This window comes from Molossus molossus, unplaced genomic scaffold, assembly GCF_014108415.1.
Source record: "Molossus molossus isolate mMolMol1 unplaced genomic scaffold, mMolMol1.p scaffold_m16_p_6, whole genome shotgun sequence".
Classification (NCBI taxonomy): Eukaryota; Metazoa; Chordata; class Mammalia; order Chiroptera; family Molossidae; genus Molossus; species Molossus molossus.
Window position 1 is genome coordinate 25,023,065 of NW_023425399.1, and position 20,195 is coordinate 25,043,259.

Sequence of the window (20,195 nt, forward strand, 5' to 3'; positions counted from 1 at the left end):
GACGTGCACCAGCCCTTCCACCTCCTCTCTTAGCTTCTCATTAGCTTCCTCTGCTCCAGGCACACTGCCCTTCTTGATGTTTTTCAATGTGCCAGACATGCATTTGCATGAGTCTTCGCATTTGCTGTTCTTGCCGGGAACACAGGAACACCTTTCCCTTGCTGGTGGGCTAGGTACTGCCTTACTTTCTTCAGGCCTCTGCTCCAAGAGCACCTTATCAGACATGGTCCTGTCTTTTTAGGTCCTGAGTTTCTTTGCCCTTTTGCCTCTTGCCACCTGCCTGTATGTGCTTCTTTTTCTCTTCTTTGCCAGATCCTGCTCATCCATCTGGGGTCAGTTTAGGTATCCCCTCTTCAAGGAGGCCTTTCTGTTAACCTTAGGCAGTCAGTTGGAGTGCAAGGGAGTCTCTCCCATTGGTCAAGATGGAACAGGGAAGGTTCTTACACCAAGCAGCCAAAAGGTAGAAAGATGAATGTTCAAAACCCCAGCCACCAAAAGCTAGCAAAATAATTGGATATAAAAAAAGCCTTCCCCTCTCTATTCCCATAAGAACCCTGGGCTTGAACAGGAAGGGGAGATGGTCTTTGAGGCAGGAGCCCACCATTCTTCCAGGTCACAGGGCACTTGAATAAATCTCTTTCCTTTGGCACCAGCACCTGTCTCATGATTTTGGCTTTTGTTGAGGCAGGCGGCTGAATCTGTGTTTTCAGTTACATTTCTACATCCCCAGGCTCCATCAGACAATCTGCTGTGCATGCCCATTAAGTTTCCACCTTCCTCAAGGGCCACAATTCCTGTGCCAGCAGGGTCTGTGGCTGTCTCCAGCATAAGACAGCTAAGAGCACCTACTCTGGACTCAGACAGCCTGGTATTGAAACCCAGTTATTACAGTTTATATGATCTTGGACAGATTATCTTTCTAAGCTTCAGTTTCCTGATGTGTAAAATGGAGCTCCTAACAGTACCTATCTCAGAGGGATGTGTGACAATTAAATGAGAAGTTTTGAGAGTAATGTCTGATACTTATTAAGCCCTTAGCAAATATTAGCTGTCATTTTATCTCCCCTGACCTGCAATTGCTGACATTAAATAGCACTTACGGACTCTTTGCTGAATTAATGAAGAAGTGAATGATGGAAACCTTGACTTTCTGAACATTCTGGTGAGAAATGCAGAAGTCAGAATCTGAGGACAGAGATGTATGGCAGGTACCTGGACCCCTGAAGAATATTGAGCTGACTGTGAGATGTGACCTAATTTCAATACATAAAACTTTTCATTTTCCATAAAACAGATGACTTGTGTCAAGGAGAAATGGCCTGGGTCGGCTCACAGATCTGTAAACGCGCTGTCCTAAAGCGAAGTGGCTGCAAAGCCCTACCCTATGTTCACTGTGGTTGTAGGCTGGGCTCTCCCTGGACAAGGTGGGTGATATGAGGAGCCCCTTTCTTTCTCTAAGCTTCAGGGTCTACATTTGAGGAAGGTGGGATGTGGGCCAGCCCAGTATTCACAGTATTCTCAGACCCAGATCCCTTTTTTCATAACAAACATTTTGCATCACCCCATTACTACTTTAAATGGAATTCAGAGATAATAAAACTAACCCACATTCATTGAAAAAAATCAACATTGTGCCCAAAATGGATAAATAAAGGGAAAAGTAATTTGGAATTAAATAATCTGTATTTCAGTCCTCTGGTATAAATACAATACAAGACAAAATGAAGCAGTTAGGTGCTTGCCTCTATATACAGGGCTGTTTTATGAGTGATTAAAATACTGTAAGTGAATTACTGTGGGTGACATAATTTTTCAAAATGGTCAAAAAAAGAAGCCTCTTGCACTGGCCAGTTTGGCTCAGCAGTAAAGCGTCTGCCCGCGGACCAATGAGTCACAGGTTCAATTACGGCCAAGGCCACATACCTTGATTGCAATTTGTCCCTAGCCCTGGCTGGGTAGTGTGGGAGGCAACCAGTCGATGTGTTCCTCTCACATCATGTTTCTTTCTCTCTCCCTTTCTCTCACTCTCTCTCCCTCCCACTCTAACCGCTGAGCCAAACCGGCCAGGGCTCCCTCCCACTCTAAATGAAGATAAATAGAAAAATATCCTTGGGTGAGGATTTTTAAAAAAGCCTCTTAATAAAGTTACAGATAACACAAACTTTGTCTTTCCTCAATTGACACAGTAGTTGCATTCCTGGAAAATTTGGTGCATATTAAAACTGGGCAACAAATACTTTCAGTTTATATGTCAATTGAATTAGGATGTAGGTTCAGGTTTTTTAGAAGCAGCTTTTCAGCTGTAGTAGGTCCTGGCTGGACACGTGTGAGGACAACCTCTGTGGTTCAAGTCTCCTCTTTCTGTTGCAAAGGCACCCAGCACCAGTTCTGGTTCCAGTCCCTGTCCCAGTCCCTGCCCCCTTCATATCTATGTCAACCCAAAATGTCCCCCAACTTCCCAGAAAGTTTAGAAGCCTGGATTGTTCTCATGCTCAGCTGCCTGCAAGGCTTTTCACCCAGGAAACTGATGACAACTTGCCCCAGCTTAAAGATCTGTGTGTGATTGGCTCCCCAAGATCCAGCTCCTTGGCTGGGATTCAAGTCCCTGAACCCAGATGTTTCTCCCTCTTTGATTTTGTGCCACTAGAGAAAGCCTTTTCTTTGGCTTCCTCTAGAAGCCTCAGGGCATCTTTCCCCTGGACACCATCTGACAGCTATGTTCACTGAGTAGTACTTACTATGTGTCAATCTTAAAAGAGCCTTATTTTTTTTTAAGTTTTTTATTTTTATTTTTTTCTTTATTGATTTTAGAGAGAGAGAAAGGGAGATGGAGAGAGAGATAGAAACATCGATGAGAGAGAGAGAGGCTGCCTCCTGCATGCCCCCACTGGGGATTTGGCCCACAACCTGAGCATGTGCCCTGACCGGGATTCGAACCAGTGAGCTCTTGGTGCATGGATCAACACTCAACCACTGAGCCACACCAGCCAGGCTTAAAAGAGCTTTAAATATACTACCTCATTCATCCTCATGACAACTGAATGAAGTGAATTCTATTATCATTTCCATTTACAGATACAAAATCCTAGACTCCTAAATGAGTTTGAACCTGGGTGTTGTGTTCCTAATCACTGTCTCTCATTGGCCCACAGGACTGTGCTGGTCAATTATCTTGTCTAGTTTCTGGAGGCAGCTCCAGATGATCTGACTGGAGGCATTTGGGGGCCCTTTGATTGGAATGAAATGTGAGGGAGTCAATTTGTAACTACATTTTCATAACACTTATCTAAATATTTTAACAAAACTGGATAGGGAAGGGGTGCTGAAGGCCCTGCTTCAGTCCTCTCTTCCTACCTCCAGCTCTACTCCTATCTTCATCCCTATACTCAAATCTCAACACCACTGCCACCTCCAGCTTCACACCGACCTTAAAGACCTGCTGCCACCACCTCCTGACCCATCCAGTCCCACTTTCACCTCTACTACTACATACCCATCCCTACTACTACATACACCCACCCTCCAAGGCCCACTTCCACCCCAGGTTTCATTCCTAGTCCCCCCCCTAGTCTCATCCCCACCTTGGTTCCCACCCTAACCTTACCTAGTCCCACCCCACCCTTTGGTCCCACCCTCCATCACCTTCCCACCCACCACCTTCCTTTGGCACTACCCCTGCTATCTCCCAACTAGTGACTATGTGGGTAGGATCTGTACATCTCCAGGACCAGTGTCTCCCCTAACTGCCTCTTGCCACCCCCAATCCCACAAGCACTAGACTCCTCTATAGCTTAGCTGTCCAGGGAGAACTGTTAGGTGGAATAATCTATTGATTCTCAACTTGTAGTCAGATCTTCCAGAGGCTTCCATACATAGAAACACCTGACACCCCTCCCTAACACCACTAGCTCAGCAAAGTTGGGACTATTTCTGTCTTTTCATGACTTCACCGAACCAACTACCACTACTACTAATACTATGACAATACTGCCAACCTGTGTATGGAAGGATGCTTAGCTGCACTAATCAGCAGTGAGATCTCAATAACATACCCTTTGGCCCTATCCAACAGGCAAAACATTTTACAAGTCTGACCACATCAAGTATTGGCATGGACATGAGGCAACAAAAATTGTCCTGTGTTTCCCAGCCGGTGTGGCTCAGTGGATGAGTGCTGATCCATGGACCAAGAGGTTGCCGGTTTGATTCCCGGTCAGGGCATCAGTGTTTCTATCTCTTTCTCCCTCTCCATTCCTCTCTCTCTAAAAAAATCAACAAAACATATTTTTAAAAATATTGCCTGTGTCTGGTGGAAGTGTATGTGGGCTCAAAGGCACTGGAATACAATTAGGCAAACTAGTAGAGTTGAAGAAGCATGAAACCTATATAACTTCAAGCTCTATGTGTGGCATATACCCAAGGTAAATACTGGCATGCATGTCCCAAGAGACACAGTAAAATTATCTGTGTTTGAGAGTGAGAAACTGCAACAACTTAGGTCTCCAGTCATCAACAGAATTTGCAAATAGGATATATTGATGCAGTGGAATATTATACATCTGTGAAGATGGATGAATTAAAACTTCAGGTAACCAACCTGGATAAATCTGAAATGTTGAGGCCAAAGAACAGAGTTGGGAATGATATGTATGTGTATAAATTGCCACTGTTTAGTGTTAATTTTTAAAATTTATTTGTATTTTTATTGATTTTAGAGAGAGAGGGAGAGAGAGATAGAAACATCAATGAGAGAGAACATCAGCTGGCTGCCTCCTTCATGCACCCCACTGGGGATTTGGTCCACAACCTGGGCATGTGCCCTGACTGGGAATCGAACTGGCAGCCTCTTGGTGCATGAGTCGACACTCAACCACTGAGCCATACCGGCTGGTCTGTATAGTGCTATTTAAATAGGATTTAGAAACATGTAATGCCATGATTCAGCAGGTCTGGCACTTCTTTATCCCCACTCTAACCCAAGGACACACAGTCGCGCTCTGAGTTCTACATGTGTTTTGTGGATGGCAGTGGAGTTTACTTGAGCAAGCTGGGTACCACCCTTAACTCCACCCCAACACTGAACTTTCAGAGCCCTCATCCTCTGGATTTCGGGATACAGGAGGCCTTTGTGAAGTGGTGTCTGTCCCCAATCTTCCTCTAGCTCTAGACCTTATCTGCAGGAGAAAGTGAGGGCCCTTGAAGGGAAAGAGAGGGACAAGAGCTATGGAGGGGGAGGAAAGAGATAAAGAAGAGCAGCAGGAAACAAGAAGACAGAAAAAGAAGAGGGACAAAATGGATAAAAGACTTAAATGTGACTCATGAATCCATAAAAATCCCAGAAGAAACTGTAGGCAACAAAATTTCAGACATCATACGCAGCAGAATTTTCACTGATACATCACCTAAGGCAATAGAAACAAAGGAGAAAATGAACACATGGGACTACATCAAACTTAAAAGCTTCTGCACAGCGAAAGAAACAACCATCAAAAGGGAAAAGAAACCCACTGTATGGGAGAACATCATTGCCAATGATACATCAGATAAGGGGTTAATTTCCAATATATAGAGAGTGCTCATACAACTCCACAACAGAAAGACAAAGAAGCCAATTAAAAAATGGGCAGAGGAACTAAATAGACACCTCTCCAAACAGAACATACACATGGCTAAGAGACATATGAAGAAATGCTCAACATCACTAATCATCAGAGAGATGCAAATTAAAACAACAATGAGGTATCACCTCACACCTGTCAGAATGGCGGCCATCAACAAATCATCAAACAACAAGTGTTGGTGAGGGTGTGGAGAAAAAGGGACTCTAGTACCCTGCTGATGGGAATGCAGACTGGTGCAGCCACTATGGAAAACAATATGGTGCTACCTCAAAAAATTAAAAATTGAACTTCCATTTGACCCAGTGATCCCACTTCTAGGAATATACCCTAAGAAGCCTGAAACACCAATCAGAAAGAATTTAAGTACCCCCATGTTTGTAGCACCACTATTTACAATAGCTAAGATCTGGAAACAGCCCAAGTGTCCATCAGTAGACGAATGGATAAAAAGGCAGTGGTACATATACACAATGGAGTACTATGCAGCTGTAAGAAAGAAAGATCTCTTATCCTTTGAGACTACATGGAGGGACCTGGAAAGTATCATCCTAAGTGAAACAAGCCAAACAGAGAAAGACAAGTATCATATGATCTCACTTATTTGTGGAATATAATGAACATAACAGTCTGAGGAATGGGGTAGTGCCAGAGACGTGGAAGTGGGGTACAGACTGACAATCCCCAGAAGAGGGAGTGGTGGGGGAGAGATAAACCACAGAACTTATATGCATGTGTGCATGAACAATGGACATGGACAGCAAAGCTGGGGACAGGGCAGGGAGGGAGGGGGAGGAGGAATCATTGGGGGGGAAGGAGAAACATCTGTAACAAAAATTAATTAATAAAATAAATAAATAAATAAATTTAAAAAAAAAGAAAAAGAAGAGGGAGAGATACACACAGGCCTGGAGTACAGTCACTGACCTCCCACAGTTCAGATCCTGAGGCCAAAGCAGGATGAGCAAGAGTGGCTGTTGGCCCCTGGTGGGAGCTGCTGCCCCGGCCTCTCACCCCAATCTGGGCTGTGCAAGGCCCCAGGCTGCAAAGCAGGGGGGCAGCGGGACTGAGGAACTTTGATTTCAGGTTATTCCCCAGTTTTTCAATCTGTCAACAGCAGGTTTTTCCTGAGTGCCCACCGAGGGCCCTGAATTACCCATGTTTGTTTTATTTGCCAGTGCTCTCTCTGCATCTTTTGGGGACACACTTGCCTTGCAATGTCCCTATAAGTCACATCAGTGTTTTTCCCAAGCTTTCAAAACGGAATCTGATAAAGAGTCAGGGCCCTCTGGTGGCTGCAGTCACAAGATGAGGGGCAGGCACTGTGGACTGTCACACTCCCTGCCACCTGTGGGATGGTGACTCCCGTTTGTTCTGTCAACACCTAATAGCAGTTATTTAGTGCTTTCCACATGCCAGGCACCAATGCATTTAAGCCTCAAAACTACTTCAGAAGGGAGGTACTGATGTTATTACTGATTTATATGTAAGGAAACCAAAACACACTGGGACAAACAAACAAATTTACCCCACAGATGAATAGAATTGGCATTTGAATCTGCACCATCAGATTCCCAAGAGCGTGAACCTCACTTCTACCCTGCATACCCCTCAGATTCTTACAGGGGTTTACAGGTGCCAAACAATTCTACTTGGTGCTTGCAGATCCTATGCCATGTTAAGCATGCTCTTGTCTCAGGGCCTTTGCACTTGCTGTTCCTTGTGCTTATTAAGTTTTTACCCCACATATCTGCAAGATTCTCTCCCTCACTCCCTTTGAGTCTTAGGCAAATGGCACTTTATCATTGAGGCCTCTTCTACCACCCTAAATAAAATACCCTCAACTCTGGCTATCTCTAGCACCTGCTATCTCCACAACTCTGCCTTATTATTCCCTCACCCTCACTACCATGTGACATTTTATTCATCTATCCATAAGACATATAACTTATCTATATTTGTTTGCTCTTTGTCTGTCTTCCCCCACTAGGAAGGAAAATCTGAGAGAGCTAACTGTCCCGTTTTATTCTCAGCACACTGATTACTGCCTGGCACATTGTCAGCCTTCAGCCACTTTTATGACTGAATGAAAGAACTTACAGTGAAAAATTAGGTTCTTACCCTCAGTGAGCTCCAGTCTAGTGGGGACAATTAACAATCATCAAGGAAACACACACACACACACACACACACACACACACACACACACACACATTTATTTCCCAAGTGCTACGAAGAAAACTTAAACTGCATGGAGGAAATGAGAGTGAAGGAGATGTCATGGTAGAGATAATTGTCTGGGAGGCTTCTTGAAGGGAACAGTTAAGCAGAGACTTGGAGGAATTAGGGAACATGGTGTGGTCAAGACCCAGGTGGCTGCCAGATCGAAGTCATTTTAATGGGTGGTGGTGGGAGAAGCAACAGGGACCAGATCATGCAGGACCCTTCAAGGTGAGGAGGTTTTCAAGGGCAGAGCAGGGAACCACGTCCAGTTTTCTGGAGGCCCAGTTTCATGCTTCCCTGCTGTTAGTTTCCCATGCTGCTGTAACAAATTCTTGCAAAGCTGGTGGTTTAAAACAACAGACATTCTGCACAGCTGGTGTGGGTCAGTGGATTGTCCAATGACCTTGGAGCATTGTCCAGGTCAGGGCATATGGCCGGGCTGCAGGCTCTATCCCCAGTAGGAGACATGCAGGAGACAGCCAATCAGTGTTTTTCTCTCATCGATGTTTCTATCTTTCTTTCCCTTCCTCTCTCTCTCGAAAAACAAACAAACAAACAAACAAACAAACAATCAATAAAAACATATTTAGAAAAACAAACAAAAAACAAAACAGAAATTTATTCTCTCATAGATCTGGAGACAAAAGTCCAAGATGCAGGTGTCCGCGGGCCATGCTTCCCCCGCCCCGGAGGCGTGGGGGAATTTGTTCCTTATTTCTTCCAGTCTCTGGTGGCTGCCGGCATTCTTGGGGCCTGCTGTCTCTGCCTGTGAGGTCACGTTGCTTCCTTTGCTTTTTGTCAGATCTCCCTCTGACTCTGCCTCATCAGGACTCTTGCGACTGCATTCAGGGCCTACCTGGGTAATCCAGGATAACTTCCCCACCTCAAGATCCCTATCACATCTGCAAAGTCCTTTTTTGCCACGTAAGGTAGCATTCGCAGATTCCAGGAATTAGGAAGTGGATATCTTTGCAGGGCGGGGGCTTGGTGTGTGTGTGTGTGTGTGTGTGTGTGTGTGTGTGTGTGTGTGTGTGTGAAGACATTATTCAGCCCACCATATCTGTGTTTCTGGATGTCTGGTAATTCAGTGATTTTTAGACTAAATTAATGTCCCCATTGTCTTGGACTCGTCCAACCTGTTTTTCTGTTGTTATGATGAAAAACATCTAGACGAATTCACTTCCCTACCTCGTGGGGGCTAATAAATATTTGTATGGAAAGCAAGAAGGGGGTTCCCATGTCCTTAGCATACACAGTGCACACAGCACACAGTAAGTCCCCAGCAAATGCTGAATTAAATCGGTTCTTTTTTTTTCTTTATTGATTTTAGAGAGAGAGAGGAAGGGAGAGGGGGAGAGACAGAGAGATAGAAACATCGATTGGCTGCCTCCTTCATGCCCCACACTGGGGATCTGACCCACAATCTGGGCATGTTTCCTGACTGGGAATCGAACCAGTGACCTCTTGGTGCATGGGTTGACACTCAACCACTGAGCCACACCGGCTGGGCTAAATTGATTCTTATACAATGCAGGTAAGTCCAGATTATTATTCTCCATGTTCTAAGAGGTGAAGTGACTGAGTAATCACTGAAGTCACACAGGAAGGAAGTGGGGCTTCAGGATTAGAAGTGAGGTGTGTTTGACTCCTGGGAACTGCTGATACTTTGGGCCAGATAGCTCTTTGTTGTAGAGGCTGCCCTGTGCATTATAGGATATTTAGCAGCATCCCTGACTTCTAACTACCCCCAACTCATGGCAACCCACAATGTCTATAGATATTGCCAAATGCCCCTGGGTGGCAAAATCTCCTTTTCTTGAGAATAACTGCCTTCCATTATGCTTTCCTATCGCAGGTGGTGACAACGAGGTGCTGTTTCAGCTAGGAATTGAACTCAGGTGTCACGCAGAGCAAGGAAGAGGCTGCACCTGTGTCATTAGGGTACTGAGGTGGAAAGTACTGGTTACAGTATCTACTGGTATTTACACCCTGTTTCCCTAGTGAAAATTTCCACCTGGGGATATTGTCGCCAGAATAAAGACTATGTTTCCAAGCCTCCCTTGCAGCTAGGTGTGGTCATGTGACACATTCCAGCCAATTAGAGGTGATGTGGGCAAATTCCTAGCTGTATCCTTGAAGGAGAGAGTCATGCTCCCCTTCATGGCCTTTTCCTGGTCTTGCTGCCTGGGATGTGGACCCGATGGCAACATGATCCAGGAATCCTGGATCTCCATACCAGGGAGTGGCTGTTTTGCCTGGTCTGCCTATGCTCAGATATTGCTAGAGAAACCAACTTTTTTTGGTTTAAACCACTGTTATTTATGACTGTGGTTAAACTTGCCAAACCTACATTCGAACTGTTACAGCCACCCAAGCTTGTCACAGTGGGGACCGAAAAAAAAAAAAAAAAAGGAGAGAACGAGAAATACAGGCAGCGTGGCTGGGTGAGCTCAGAAATGCTCAGGGATGCCTACCGGGAAGTCTCTGAGTCAGATTTTGGAGGTTGTGGAAATGTGGAGCGGGGAAGGTAGGGGGAGGGCACTTCAGGAGGGACTGCAGCAGGAACAGGAGCCTTGAGGAGAGACCTGGACAAGGCCTTGAAGGACCAAGAGGCCCGAACAGGTTGAGGAGAGAGAGAAAGGCACATAAGAGGGGAGCCCAGAGCCTGAGAGGATTTCACCAAGTGAACCGAACCCTGGTGCAGGGATCCTGGAATTGTCTTGAGTCCTGGGGGACATCTGAAGGCTGGAAATGACTGGGGGCCCCTAACCCCTCTCTGACTCGGAGGACTACTCTAAAGTTGATCCCTTACCCATGCCCCATGGCCCATGCTAAGATGAGCACAGCTATGCTGGGCCTGGGGTTTTGACGTTTTCTTGCCCAGTGCTTCTCCGGCAGGCAGCCAGGGCCAGCAGGAGTGCAGCCAAGGTCACTGCCTTCAGTCCCAGGACCACGATTGTGAGCACAGACAGGAAGCCTGAGGGACGCAAAAGAGAGTTCAGGAAGGACTCCAGGTGAGCCTCAACAGCCCACACATCAGGGCTCCCTGTAGGCGAGGTGGGGCTCAGCGGCCCCATAACCTCTGGGGCCACACTCTTTCTATACTGGAAGAGGAGATCCAAGTCCTCCCTTCCCTTTGTCCCAGGCCCGAAAAGGCTTTGCTCAATATCTTACTTGTACCTTTAATCATCTTGATAGCATCCCTGACCTCTGACAATACAGTAAGTCCTCACTTAACATCATTGATGAGTTCTGTGACTTAAAGCAAAACATAAGTGTAATGAAACCAATTTTATCATAGGCTAATTGATATAAACAAGAGTGAAGTTCCTACGGTATCTTATTAATGTTATAATGAAATGATGGAAACGACGTCATTCAAGGACCTGTTATGATAGAAAACTGCTTTCATTTATTGGCTGCTTGACTCCTCTGCCCCAGGCCCTGAGCTAAGCACTTCCTAACTGCCTAATATAATCTTTGAACTAATCTTGCAAGGTAGGATAGCAATGCAATTTGTAAGAAAAGACAGACCCAGGGTGGGGAAGTATTTGCTCAGGGCCACATGTTTCAAAGAAGTCATGAACTCCCAAGAATGGCAGGAACAGGGCTGAGCATCAGGGAGGGCAACCTAGAAACCTCTATTCCCAGTTTCTCCAGTCACTGAGTGTCCCTGGGTACTAACAGGTGATGTGACAGACACAGTTCTGGGCACTCAGCACATGACTCATTGGATGCACACACAGCACTGTGAGGTAGTCTCTGATCCTCTTTCCCCCACCCCAGTGCACAGAGCAGGACATCAGAGATTCAAGGAGTGAGGCAATCTGCCCACATTCTCACAGAGGGAAAGGGGCTCCATTCAGGAAACCTGGCTACAGAGCCACATGCTTCAGCACTGTTCTGCACAGTTTTATAGTGTAATGTTACAAGGAATCATGGGGAGCTCACTACCTCTCAAGCAAGACTGCCCACAAAATAGTTAGCACTAGCTATTTCTCTGATTGAACTTTAACAAGGTTCTCTGGGTTCCTGGTTCTACAGTTGAGGTAGAGTCCTAGGAGCTTTCTTGGTGGCAAATGGGCCCTAAAAGGGACCATTCCCTTCCCATGACTAAGCCATCTTTGCCCCCACCCTTTGTGTGTGGGGTACTGGTTAACTCCATTAGAGGGAGGAACACTCACCTGAAAGAAATCTCCCGGCTACATGTTGATTGATGACTTCTGTCTCTTGAGGAGAAGAGGGCATTGCTGCAAGAGAGGGAGATGGTCTCAAATTCCCCTTTTCTTTCTGTCCCACCACTTTCTGAGTCCTGTACTTGGAGCTCGGGTCACCAAAATGAGCCTGACAGTTTCTACCTGGGATGGGGGCTAGAAGTCAAGCCTAGTACCTATGAAGGACTAGTTAGACCTATTTGAACATCTCTAGAGTAGAAACAATGTCTGATTTATTGCAGTATCTATAACACCGAGTACAGTGCAGAGCAGTTAACAGGCATGCACTAAATGTTTGTTGAATCATTAACTATACAAAGTTCTAAGAAACTCAGAATGGGAAGAAATGAACTTTGCCTAGTAAAAGGAGAAAGCTTCACAGAGGAAGGACTATTTATGCTGGGCTCTGATGGATGAGTAGGAGTTTGACATAGAAAATGAGAAAACATTCCAGGCAAGGGAAAAGCTTATGTAAAAGCATGGAAACTGAGAAAAGCTGGCTTGTTTGGGACATGGTAAAAGTGTCTTGTGGATAACCCCCCCTCCCGTCCCCCTAGCGCCTCCTAGACCACCTGTCTTACCTTTCACACTCAGCCTGGTGCCCTGTCCAGACAGGTATTGCTTGTTTAATTTCCTGTGAAATTTTACACAGTAGTAGATGCCTGTGTACTCAGTAGAGACATCTTTCAGAAGAATGCTGAAATCACTGTTGGAGGCCTGGACCGCTGTCACATTGGGCTGGGAGATGCCTTCAAAGTTGTAAATGGCTTCCCGACTCATACCAGCTCCCCGAAACCACCTGATGGGTCCAGGAGGACCATCTCCAAACACTGTGCAGTTCAGGAAGACAGTGTCTCCAGTGGTTGCCAACACCAACTGCTGGGGTTGGATGATCCAGAGGTTTGGCTTTAGATCACCAGCTCCTGAAGCCAAAGAGAGGTCCTTGTTTTATTCTTTGTCTTCTTCTATTGTCCACTCATTTCCTCCCTCATATCTTCCCTCCCTTCCCCATCCCTGATTTCTTCACTCAGCCAATCCCTCCTATGTTCCCTTATTACTCAGTAGTCAAAAAGAGGAAGGGAGAGAGAGAGAGAAACATCAATGTGAGAGTGAAACATTGATAGGTTGCCTCCTGCATGCACCATAACTGGGGATCGAACCCAAAACTTGGGCATGTGCCCTGACCAGGAATGGAACCTGCAACCTTTTGGTATATGGGACCATGCTCCAACCAACTGAGCCACAATGGCCAGGGCAATAAGGAATTTCCCAGTACAGGCTTTGTGCTAATGCTAGGACTGGGGAAAATGAAGCTCAGAAAGACACACAAATGTCCTGCCCTGAAGAAGATCTCAGTCTGGTGGTAGAGATGGTCCAGAAAATCTCCCTGAGTTTGGAAACCCAGAGGACTGCAGGACCAATAGAAGCACCAGCCACAGCTTGGAAGGAGTTAGAGAAGCTTCCTGAAATGTTTGCATCAAGTTAAAATGAACCCCTTCCCCCCACATACACCACACTCACCACACTCACAGATACTCTCCAATGTCAGCAGTTTACAGAGTGGTTTCTGTAACAGAACAGACATCTGTTCTTCTGTTTCAACACCCGAATGATTCTTGAAGGCGGAATTACGTTGCCTATTTTTCAAGTTAGAGACTTGAAGTACATAAAGCTGAAGTGACTGATTTAAGAATACACTTCTATTGAATGACTCACCCAGAATTTGGGTATACAGATCATCAATGGTGAAATTATAGATAACATGACTGATTCCTTGGGGAGTGAGGTAAATTAAATGCACAGCCCCAGTTTTTTACTCTCCTCTGGTGCATCCATACTCCTGCTATGGCCTCATGATGGCAGGGTGCACTTCTCTTGTCTATGGAATTTGAGCTGAGTCATGTGACTTGCTTTAACCAATGGGCTGTTAGCAGACATTATGCCAGTAGAAGCTTGAAATATAGTGGGAATGTTGGGACTTGCCTTCTTGTTCTTCTGCCATCTCCGTGAGAAAATGCACTCTGGTCATTTTGGGCCCTGGAATGAGACATGTGGAATAGAACCACCCCAGCTGCCTATAAATGTGTGAGTGAGGTATACTAATTGTTATGTGCCACTGAGGTTTTCTGTGTACAGCCTGATTGTGGATAACAGTGACCAATGTAGAGAAATAGATTACAGCAGGATGTTATGACCTGTAGGGCCTGATACTCACCCTTCACAAGCACTGAGGTGCCCTCATCCAGTTGCATTTCTGAGTGCTCACTCAAGCCATCAAACCTCACACAGTGGTAGGTTCCTTCCTGCTCCCTGGTGACATTATGGATATAGATGGAATAGTCACAATTAAGTGGCTCCAGTGGCTGCTGGGTCATAGGTGTCACCCCAGGGAAGAAGCCATGTTTGAAGTTATAAATGTCCTGCTGGTCCTGTTTGCTCACCTTGACCCATTTTATCATGGCATCAGTGCAGGAGCCAATCACTGTGCACCTCAGTAGGAGTGTCTCACCTTCTGCCACCCACATGGGACCCTCGGGTTGCAGCACTTGCCATTCATTCCCATTACTTTGCTCAGAGGCTTCTACAATAGAGAAAGAAAGGTCTTGAGTTGGGCAGGAAAGACTTGGAGACCTAAGAGGCAAGCTGAACAGAAATTAGTTATTAGCTGGTGAAAAACAATTGCTCAGTACACTTCAGGGGTGTTGTTGGAGGCGGAAGTGAAAGAGGAGATGAAGCAACTGGCTGGAGACAACAGAGCTATTGAATGGAGAACTTACAAACAATAGATGTCACTTGAGTGCTCACCATGTGCCAGGCACTGCGTGGATTATTGCATTTATTCCTTCCAACACTCCCATGAGGTGGGCAGCATTACCCCCATTTTAGAACGGAAGACACTGAGTGCCCAGAAAGGTTAGGTAACTTTCCCAGGATCACCGTTTATGGGCTGAATGGTGTCCCCTGCCCCCACAATTCATATGTTGAAGTCCTAACTCCGGCACTTCAGAATGTGACTGTATTTGGAGAAAAAGTCTGTAAATAGGTAATTAAGTTAAAATGAAGTCACATGGGTGGGTCTTAATCCAACATGACTGGTTTCCTTATAGGAACAGTAGATTAGGACACACACACACACACACACACACACACACACACAGAGAGAGAGAGAGAGAGAGAGAGAGAGAGAGAGAGAGAGAAGACCACATGAAGACATGGGAGAAGACAGCCATCTACAAGCCAAGGAGACAGGCCGCAAGAGAAAGCAACCTTGTAGACACCTTTATCTTAGACTTCTGGCCTGTAGAATTGTGAAAAAATAAATTTCTGTTGCTTAAGCCTGTGGTACTTTGTTATGGCATCCTTAGCAAACTAATTTATCACCCCCCAAAATGTGACAGAGCCTCAATCCAAACACTTAACGTCTGTTTCTGGAGCCCCTGCCCTTCACCCTCAAGTGCAGCACACAGAGTTTATGTGCCGTGGTACTCGCCGTGAGTACACTCCCTGCCTCCTGCGACTCCTTCAGCAGTGCTGTTGATGCACTGTGAAGTGGGGGATAGGTTGAACTTTGAGTTTGGCCTCAGACTAGGCTCAGAGAAAAAGGATGGATGCCACCTATGGAAGTTCTTCTACACCCAGGTTATGAACATAATTGATACTAGCACTCTATGAGGAGGGTGCTATTTTATTAACTCTATTTCTTAATTTAATTTAATTTATTTATTTTTGTTACAGATGTTTCTCCCCCCCCCCCCACTGACACCCTCTTCCCATTCCCCCCTTCCCCCTCAGCATTGTTGTCTATGTCCATTGGTTATGCTTATATGCATAAGTCCTTTGGTTTATCTCTTCCCTCCTCCCTACCCCCTCCTCTGAAGTTTGTCAATCTGAACCCTACTTTTATATCTCTTGGTCTATTTTGTTCATTATATTCCACAAATAAGTGAGATCCCGTGATACTTGTCTTTTTATGATCTCTATTTTTTTTTTGGTGGTACGTGCCCCTAGCAGGAACCGAACCCGGGACTCTCTGGTCCGCAGGCTGACACTCAACCGCTGAGCCAAACTGGCCAGGACGATGATCTCTATTTTTGAGATGAGAAAACAAATGCTCAGAGATTTGAAGAAACCTGAGGTAAACCGTACATTTATTAGGTGTCATAGCCAGGATTTGAAGCAGATCAGATGACTTAGGGTTCTGCTCCTCACTAGGTCATCAGCTCTGTGCCCGGAATTTCCCTTGATTTGTGCTCCTATCAGGCCCTGGGAAGAACTCGGTCTTACTTCAAAACATAAGCGTGCAGTATATCATGGTGTTTCTCAGTTGTGAGGGAGGTGAGGTAGGGAGGTGAGGCAGCATTCCCTTCTAAGAGGGTGTGAGGAAGGGCCGTGGAATTCTAAATTCTTTTTCTGCCTGTCTTCAGCTAGACATGTGCTATTAACCACTAAAGACTACCTCACAGTTGTGACCAAGTGACACCCCATATTCATCCTAGGGATACCTTTTGTCTTTGGTATCCTTAGTTCCAAGAAGTTCAGCAACACCCACCCCGAACACCATTATCTGAGCTAGTCATATTTGTTCTCTCTAATCCATTCTGGCGGGTCTTTTCCTGGCCTCAGGTAGTTTTCTCACACGTATGCACAGAACAGTGTCCATCCCTCAGAACAGGGCTGACGATAGTGCCTGTTCCACCAGTGAGACTGGAAAACCTTATGATCGACAGGGGCAATGGGTAGACTACATAGGACAAGAGTACTCTACCCAGAGAGAAGTGCTCTAGTCCACTTACCAAATCTGAAAAGCATGGCTCCAAAATTTTCTTTCTTTCTTCCTTCCTTTCTTTCTTTCTTTCTTTCTTTCTTTCTTTCTTTCTTTCTTTCTTTCTTTCTTTCTTTCTTTCTTTCTTTCTTTCTTTCTCTTTCTTTCTATCTATCTATCTATCTATCTATCTATCTATCTATCTATCTATCTATCTATCTATCTATCTTTTTTTATCCTCACCCGAGGACATTTTTCCATTTTTGTTCAGATAGAGTGGGACGGAGAGAGAGGAAGAGAGAGAGAGAGAGAGAGAGAGAGAGAGAGAGAGAGAGAGACATCAACGTGAAAGGGACACATCCAGTGGCTGCCTCCAGCACAACCCCAAGTGGGGCCAGGGACAAACCGAAACCAAGGTACGCGCCCCTAGTGGGAACTGAACCTGGGTCTCTCTGGACCGCGGGCCGATGCTCTAACTGCTGAGCCAACCGGGCCAGGGCACGGCCCCAAAATTATAAAAAGTAATAACATTCTATTGTGAGGCTTATAACACTTGTATTCGCAAAGTTAAGATAAAAATAGAATAAAGACAGAGATGGGGAAAATGTTAGTGTACCATTGTGAGGTTCTTATACTACAGTCATGCATCACATAATGATGTTTTTTTCCAACAATGGTCCATGTATACTTCGGGTCCCATAAGATTATAGAGGAGTTGAAAAATTCCTATTGCCTAGTGTCTTTGTAGCCATGGTAAGGTCATAGAGCAACATATTCCTCATGTGTTGGTGGTGACGCTGGTGTAAACAAATCTAATGCACTGCCAGTTGCCTACAAGTATAATATATATAAGTATGTACAGTACATAACACTTGATGATAATAATAAATGACTATGTTGCTGATTTATATATTTACTATACTATGCTTTTTATCATTATTTTAGAGTGTACTTTTTCTACTTATAAAATAGAAGTTTGCTCTAAAATAGTGTGCTATATTATGCTGGCAGCAGCCTAACACATCTCATAATTATTGTGTCTCTTGATTGCATTGTTTTCTCTTGTGTGTGATTTAATCTCATGTTGCTTTGTTCATCGTGGCCCCTACATGTTCACACGATGACAGTTCGCCTTGATGTAGTTCTCAGTCCCTGTATATGTGAAATGGTATGATAAAAGGTAGACAGTGATAAATTAAAGATGTATGATTAAACCCTAAAGCAAACACTAAAATACAAAATAAAGAGTTACAGCTAACAGCCAATAAGATTTTAGAGTGAGGAGGAACGGGGTGGGGGGGGGGAGAGAAACATCACTTGGCTGCCTCCTACATTCCCCCTACTGGGAATCGAGCCCACAGTGCATGGGCCGACACTTAACCAACTGAGCCACACAGACCAGGGCTATGATTTCTTAACATTTTCTTTTCTTTAGCTTACTTTATTGTAAGTATACAGTGTATAGTATATATAACACAAATATGTGTTAAATGTTTATAAGTAAGGTTTCTGGTCAACAGTAGACTATTACTGGTTAAATTTTTGAAGAATCGGAAGTTGTATATGGATTTTAATTGCATGGGGTGTCAGAACCCCTAACCACTGCATTGTTCAAGGGTCAACTATACTTATAGGTATTATCTCATTGAAACCTCCTAACAAAGTCTAGAGGTGGGTCCTGTAGTTAGCCCTGTTTTACAGAGCAGGAAGCCTGAGGCTCGGAGAGAAGTTACTTAAAGCAATCGGTGGTGAGATTGGAGCCAACTTTGTCTCGGACTGGGCCCGTGCTGGCTCCATGGCTGTTCAATGTGAATAGTCACGTGGGGCCCCATGCTTGAGTTAATGCTCTGCTGTTGCTTCCTTAAAATTATTATTATTTTTTAAATCCTCATCGGAGGATATTTTTACATTTATCTTCAGACAGAGTGTGAGGGAGAGAGAGAAACATCGATGTGAGAGAGACACATAGATTGGTTGCCACCCACAAGACCCCAATTAGGGCCAGGGACAAACTGCAACCGATGTATGTACCCATGGCTGGACTTGAACCTGGGACTCTTTGGTCTGTGGGCTGATGCTCTAACCCTTGAGCCAAACCAGCCAGGGCATTAAAACTCTTAATACTTCTTGAACAAAGGACTTTCATTTTCATTTTGCACCGGGCCCTGCAAATGACATCAATGGTCCTGGACCGTGCTTCATTTGTATGTTTAGTACTCCCAACATTTCTAGAGAAAGGTCCCATTAGCGGTCCTGCTTTGTAGAAGAGCCATGCTGTCTGACATGGGCACACAAGTGTCTAAGCCAGAACTCATCTGGCATGAGCTCAGAGCCTGGGAGCTTAACTTCACTGTGCTCTGGGCTCCGTGCTCTGCTGGAGTCAGGAAAGTTCTCAATGCCTTCTTCCTACTCCATCTGGTGGGGTTGAGCCCCACCAGGCATGCCAGAGCAGCTAATCCCCCTCTCTGGGACCAGCCAGGGGTAAATTCTGTTCTGTCCCAGATCCCACTCACCTGAGAGGACAAGGAGCAGCACCAGTAGCCAGGAGGGAGGCAAGTGGGCCAGATGGGAAGGGGTAGGCATAATAACTTGGTGCCTCCCGTGGTCCCTGAGAATGGCGATCTCTTTGCTCTCTGATGCGTGTCGGAGTCTGAAGTGGGGCCTGTGGGCGAGGCTGTGTCTGCTTCTCATGGCCAAGGCTTCTTGGGGAAGTGTTTTGAACACAGTAAGATAAGGCTGCTGATGCAAGAGGAAGGAGCCTGGTGAAGGAGTTTCCGGCTTTTGTGACTGGGCAGGATTGTAATAATGATCCCTTGCCACAGTCTCTGTCCTCAGCACCTTGGGAGGGAGATGAGCATGGCTGTGGTAGTGTGTGATCAAGTCAGCCAGACTTGGGATCAAGTATTGGGTTTGCCTCTTCCTGGCTGTGCGACCTTTCACACTCACTTACCATCTCAGAGTCTTTGTTTCTGAGCCAATTGAAGCAATCCCAAGCTCTTCCACTACTTTTGCAGTGATAGCCCAACACCTACCTTGAAAGTGTGTAAGGAGAGGCTGGGTGATGGCTCATGTAAGACATTAGAGTGAGGATTTCTTTAGAGCATGGATTGTGGAAATGCTTAAGGGAGGGAAGAGGAGTTTAAACCCACCTCAAGCTGACGAAGGGTTTAAGAGTACCCTCAACAAGCTTGACATATATCCCCTGGAATTTTCACTGTCTTACACTCAGACAAGTGTGGGGTGAGGGCTGGCTGGCTGTTCGGAACTGTAGTCTGAAATTCCCTGGGGGACATCCCTGAGTAATTTGCAAAAGTGAAGCTTGAAAAAATTACATTTGAACTTCTCCACCCACCAATTAGCACTGTGTTACTAAGGGGA

General features: G+C 45.3%; 1 protein-coding gene across 1 annotated transcript; it reads right to left on the reverse strand.

Moving 5' to 3' along the window:
- Window positions 1-10,275: 10,275 nt before the first annotated feature.
- On the reverse strand, window positions 10,276-19,515 carry SIRPB2 (signal regulatory protein beta 2). Its single transcript, XM_036244904.1, has 5 exons — window positions 19,331-19,515; window positions 14,271-14,636; window positions 12,637-12,978; window positions 12,026-12,091; window positions 10,276-10,818 (listed from the first exon to the last, which is right to left on the reverse strand). Exons 1-5 carry the CDS (start codon window positions 19,506-19,508, stop codon window positions 10,688-10,690), a joined length of 1,083 nt encoding a protein of 360 aa, XP_036100797.1. The 5' UTR covers window positions 19,509-19,515; the 3' UTR covers window positions 10,276-10,687.
- Window positions 19,516-20,195: the final 680 nt, after the last annotated feature.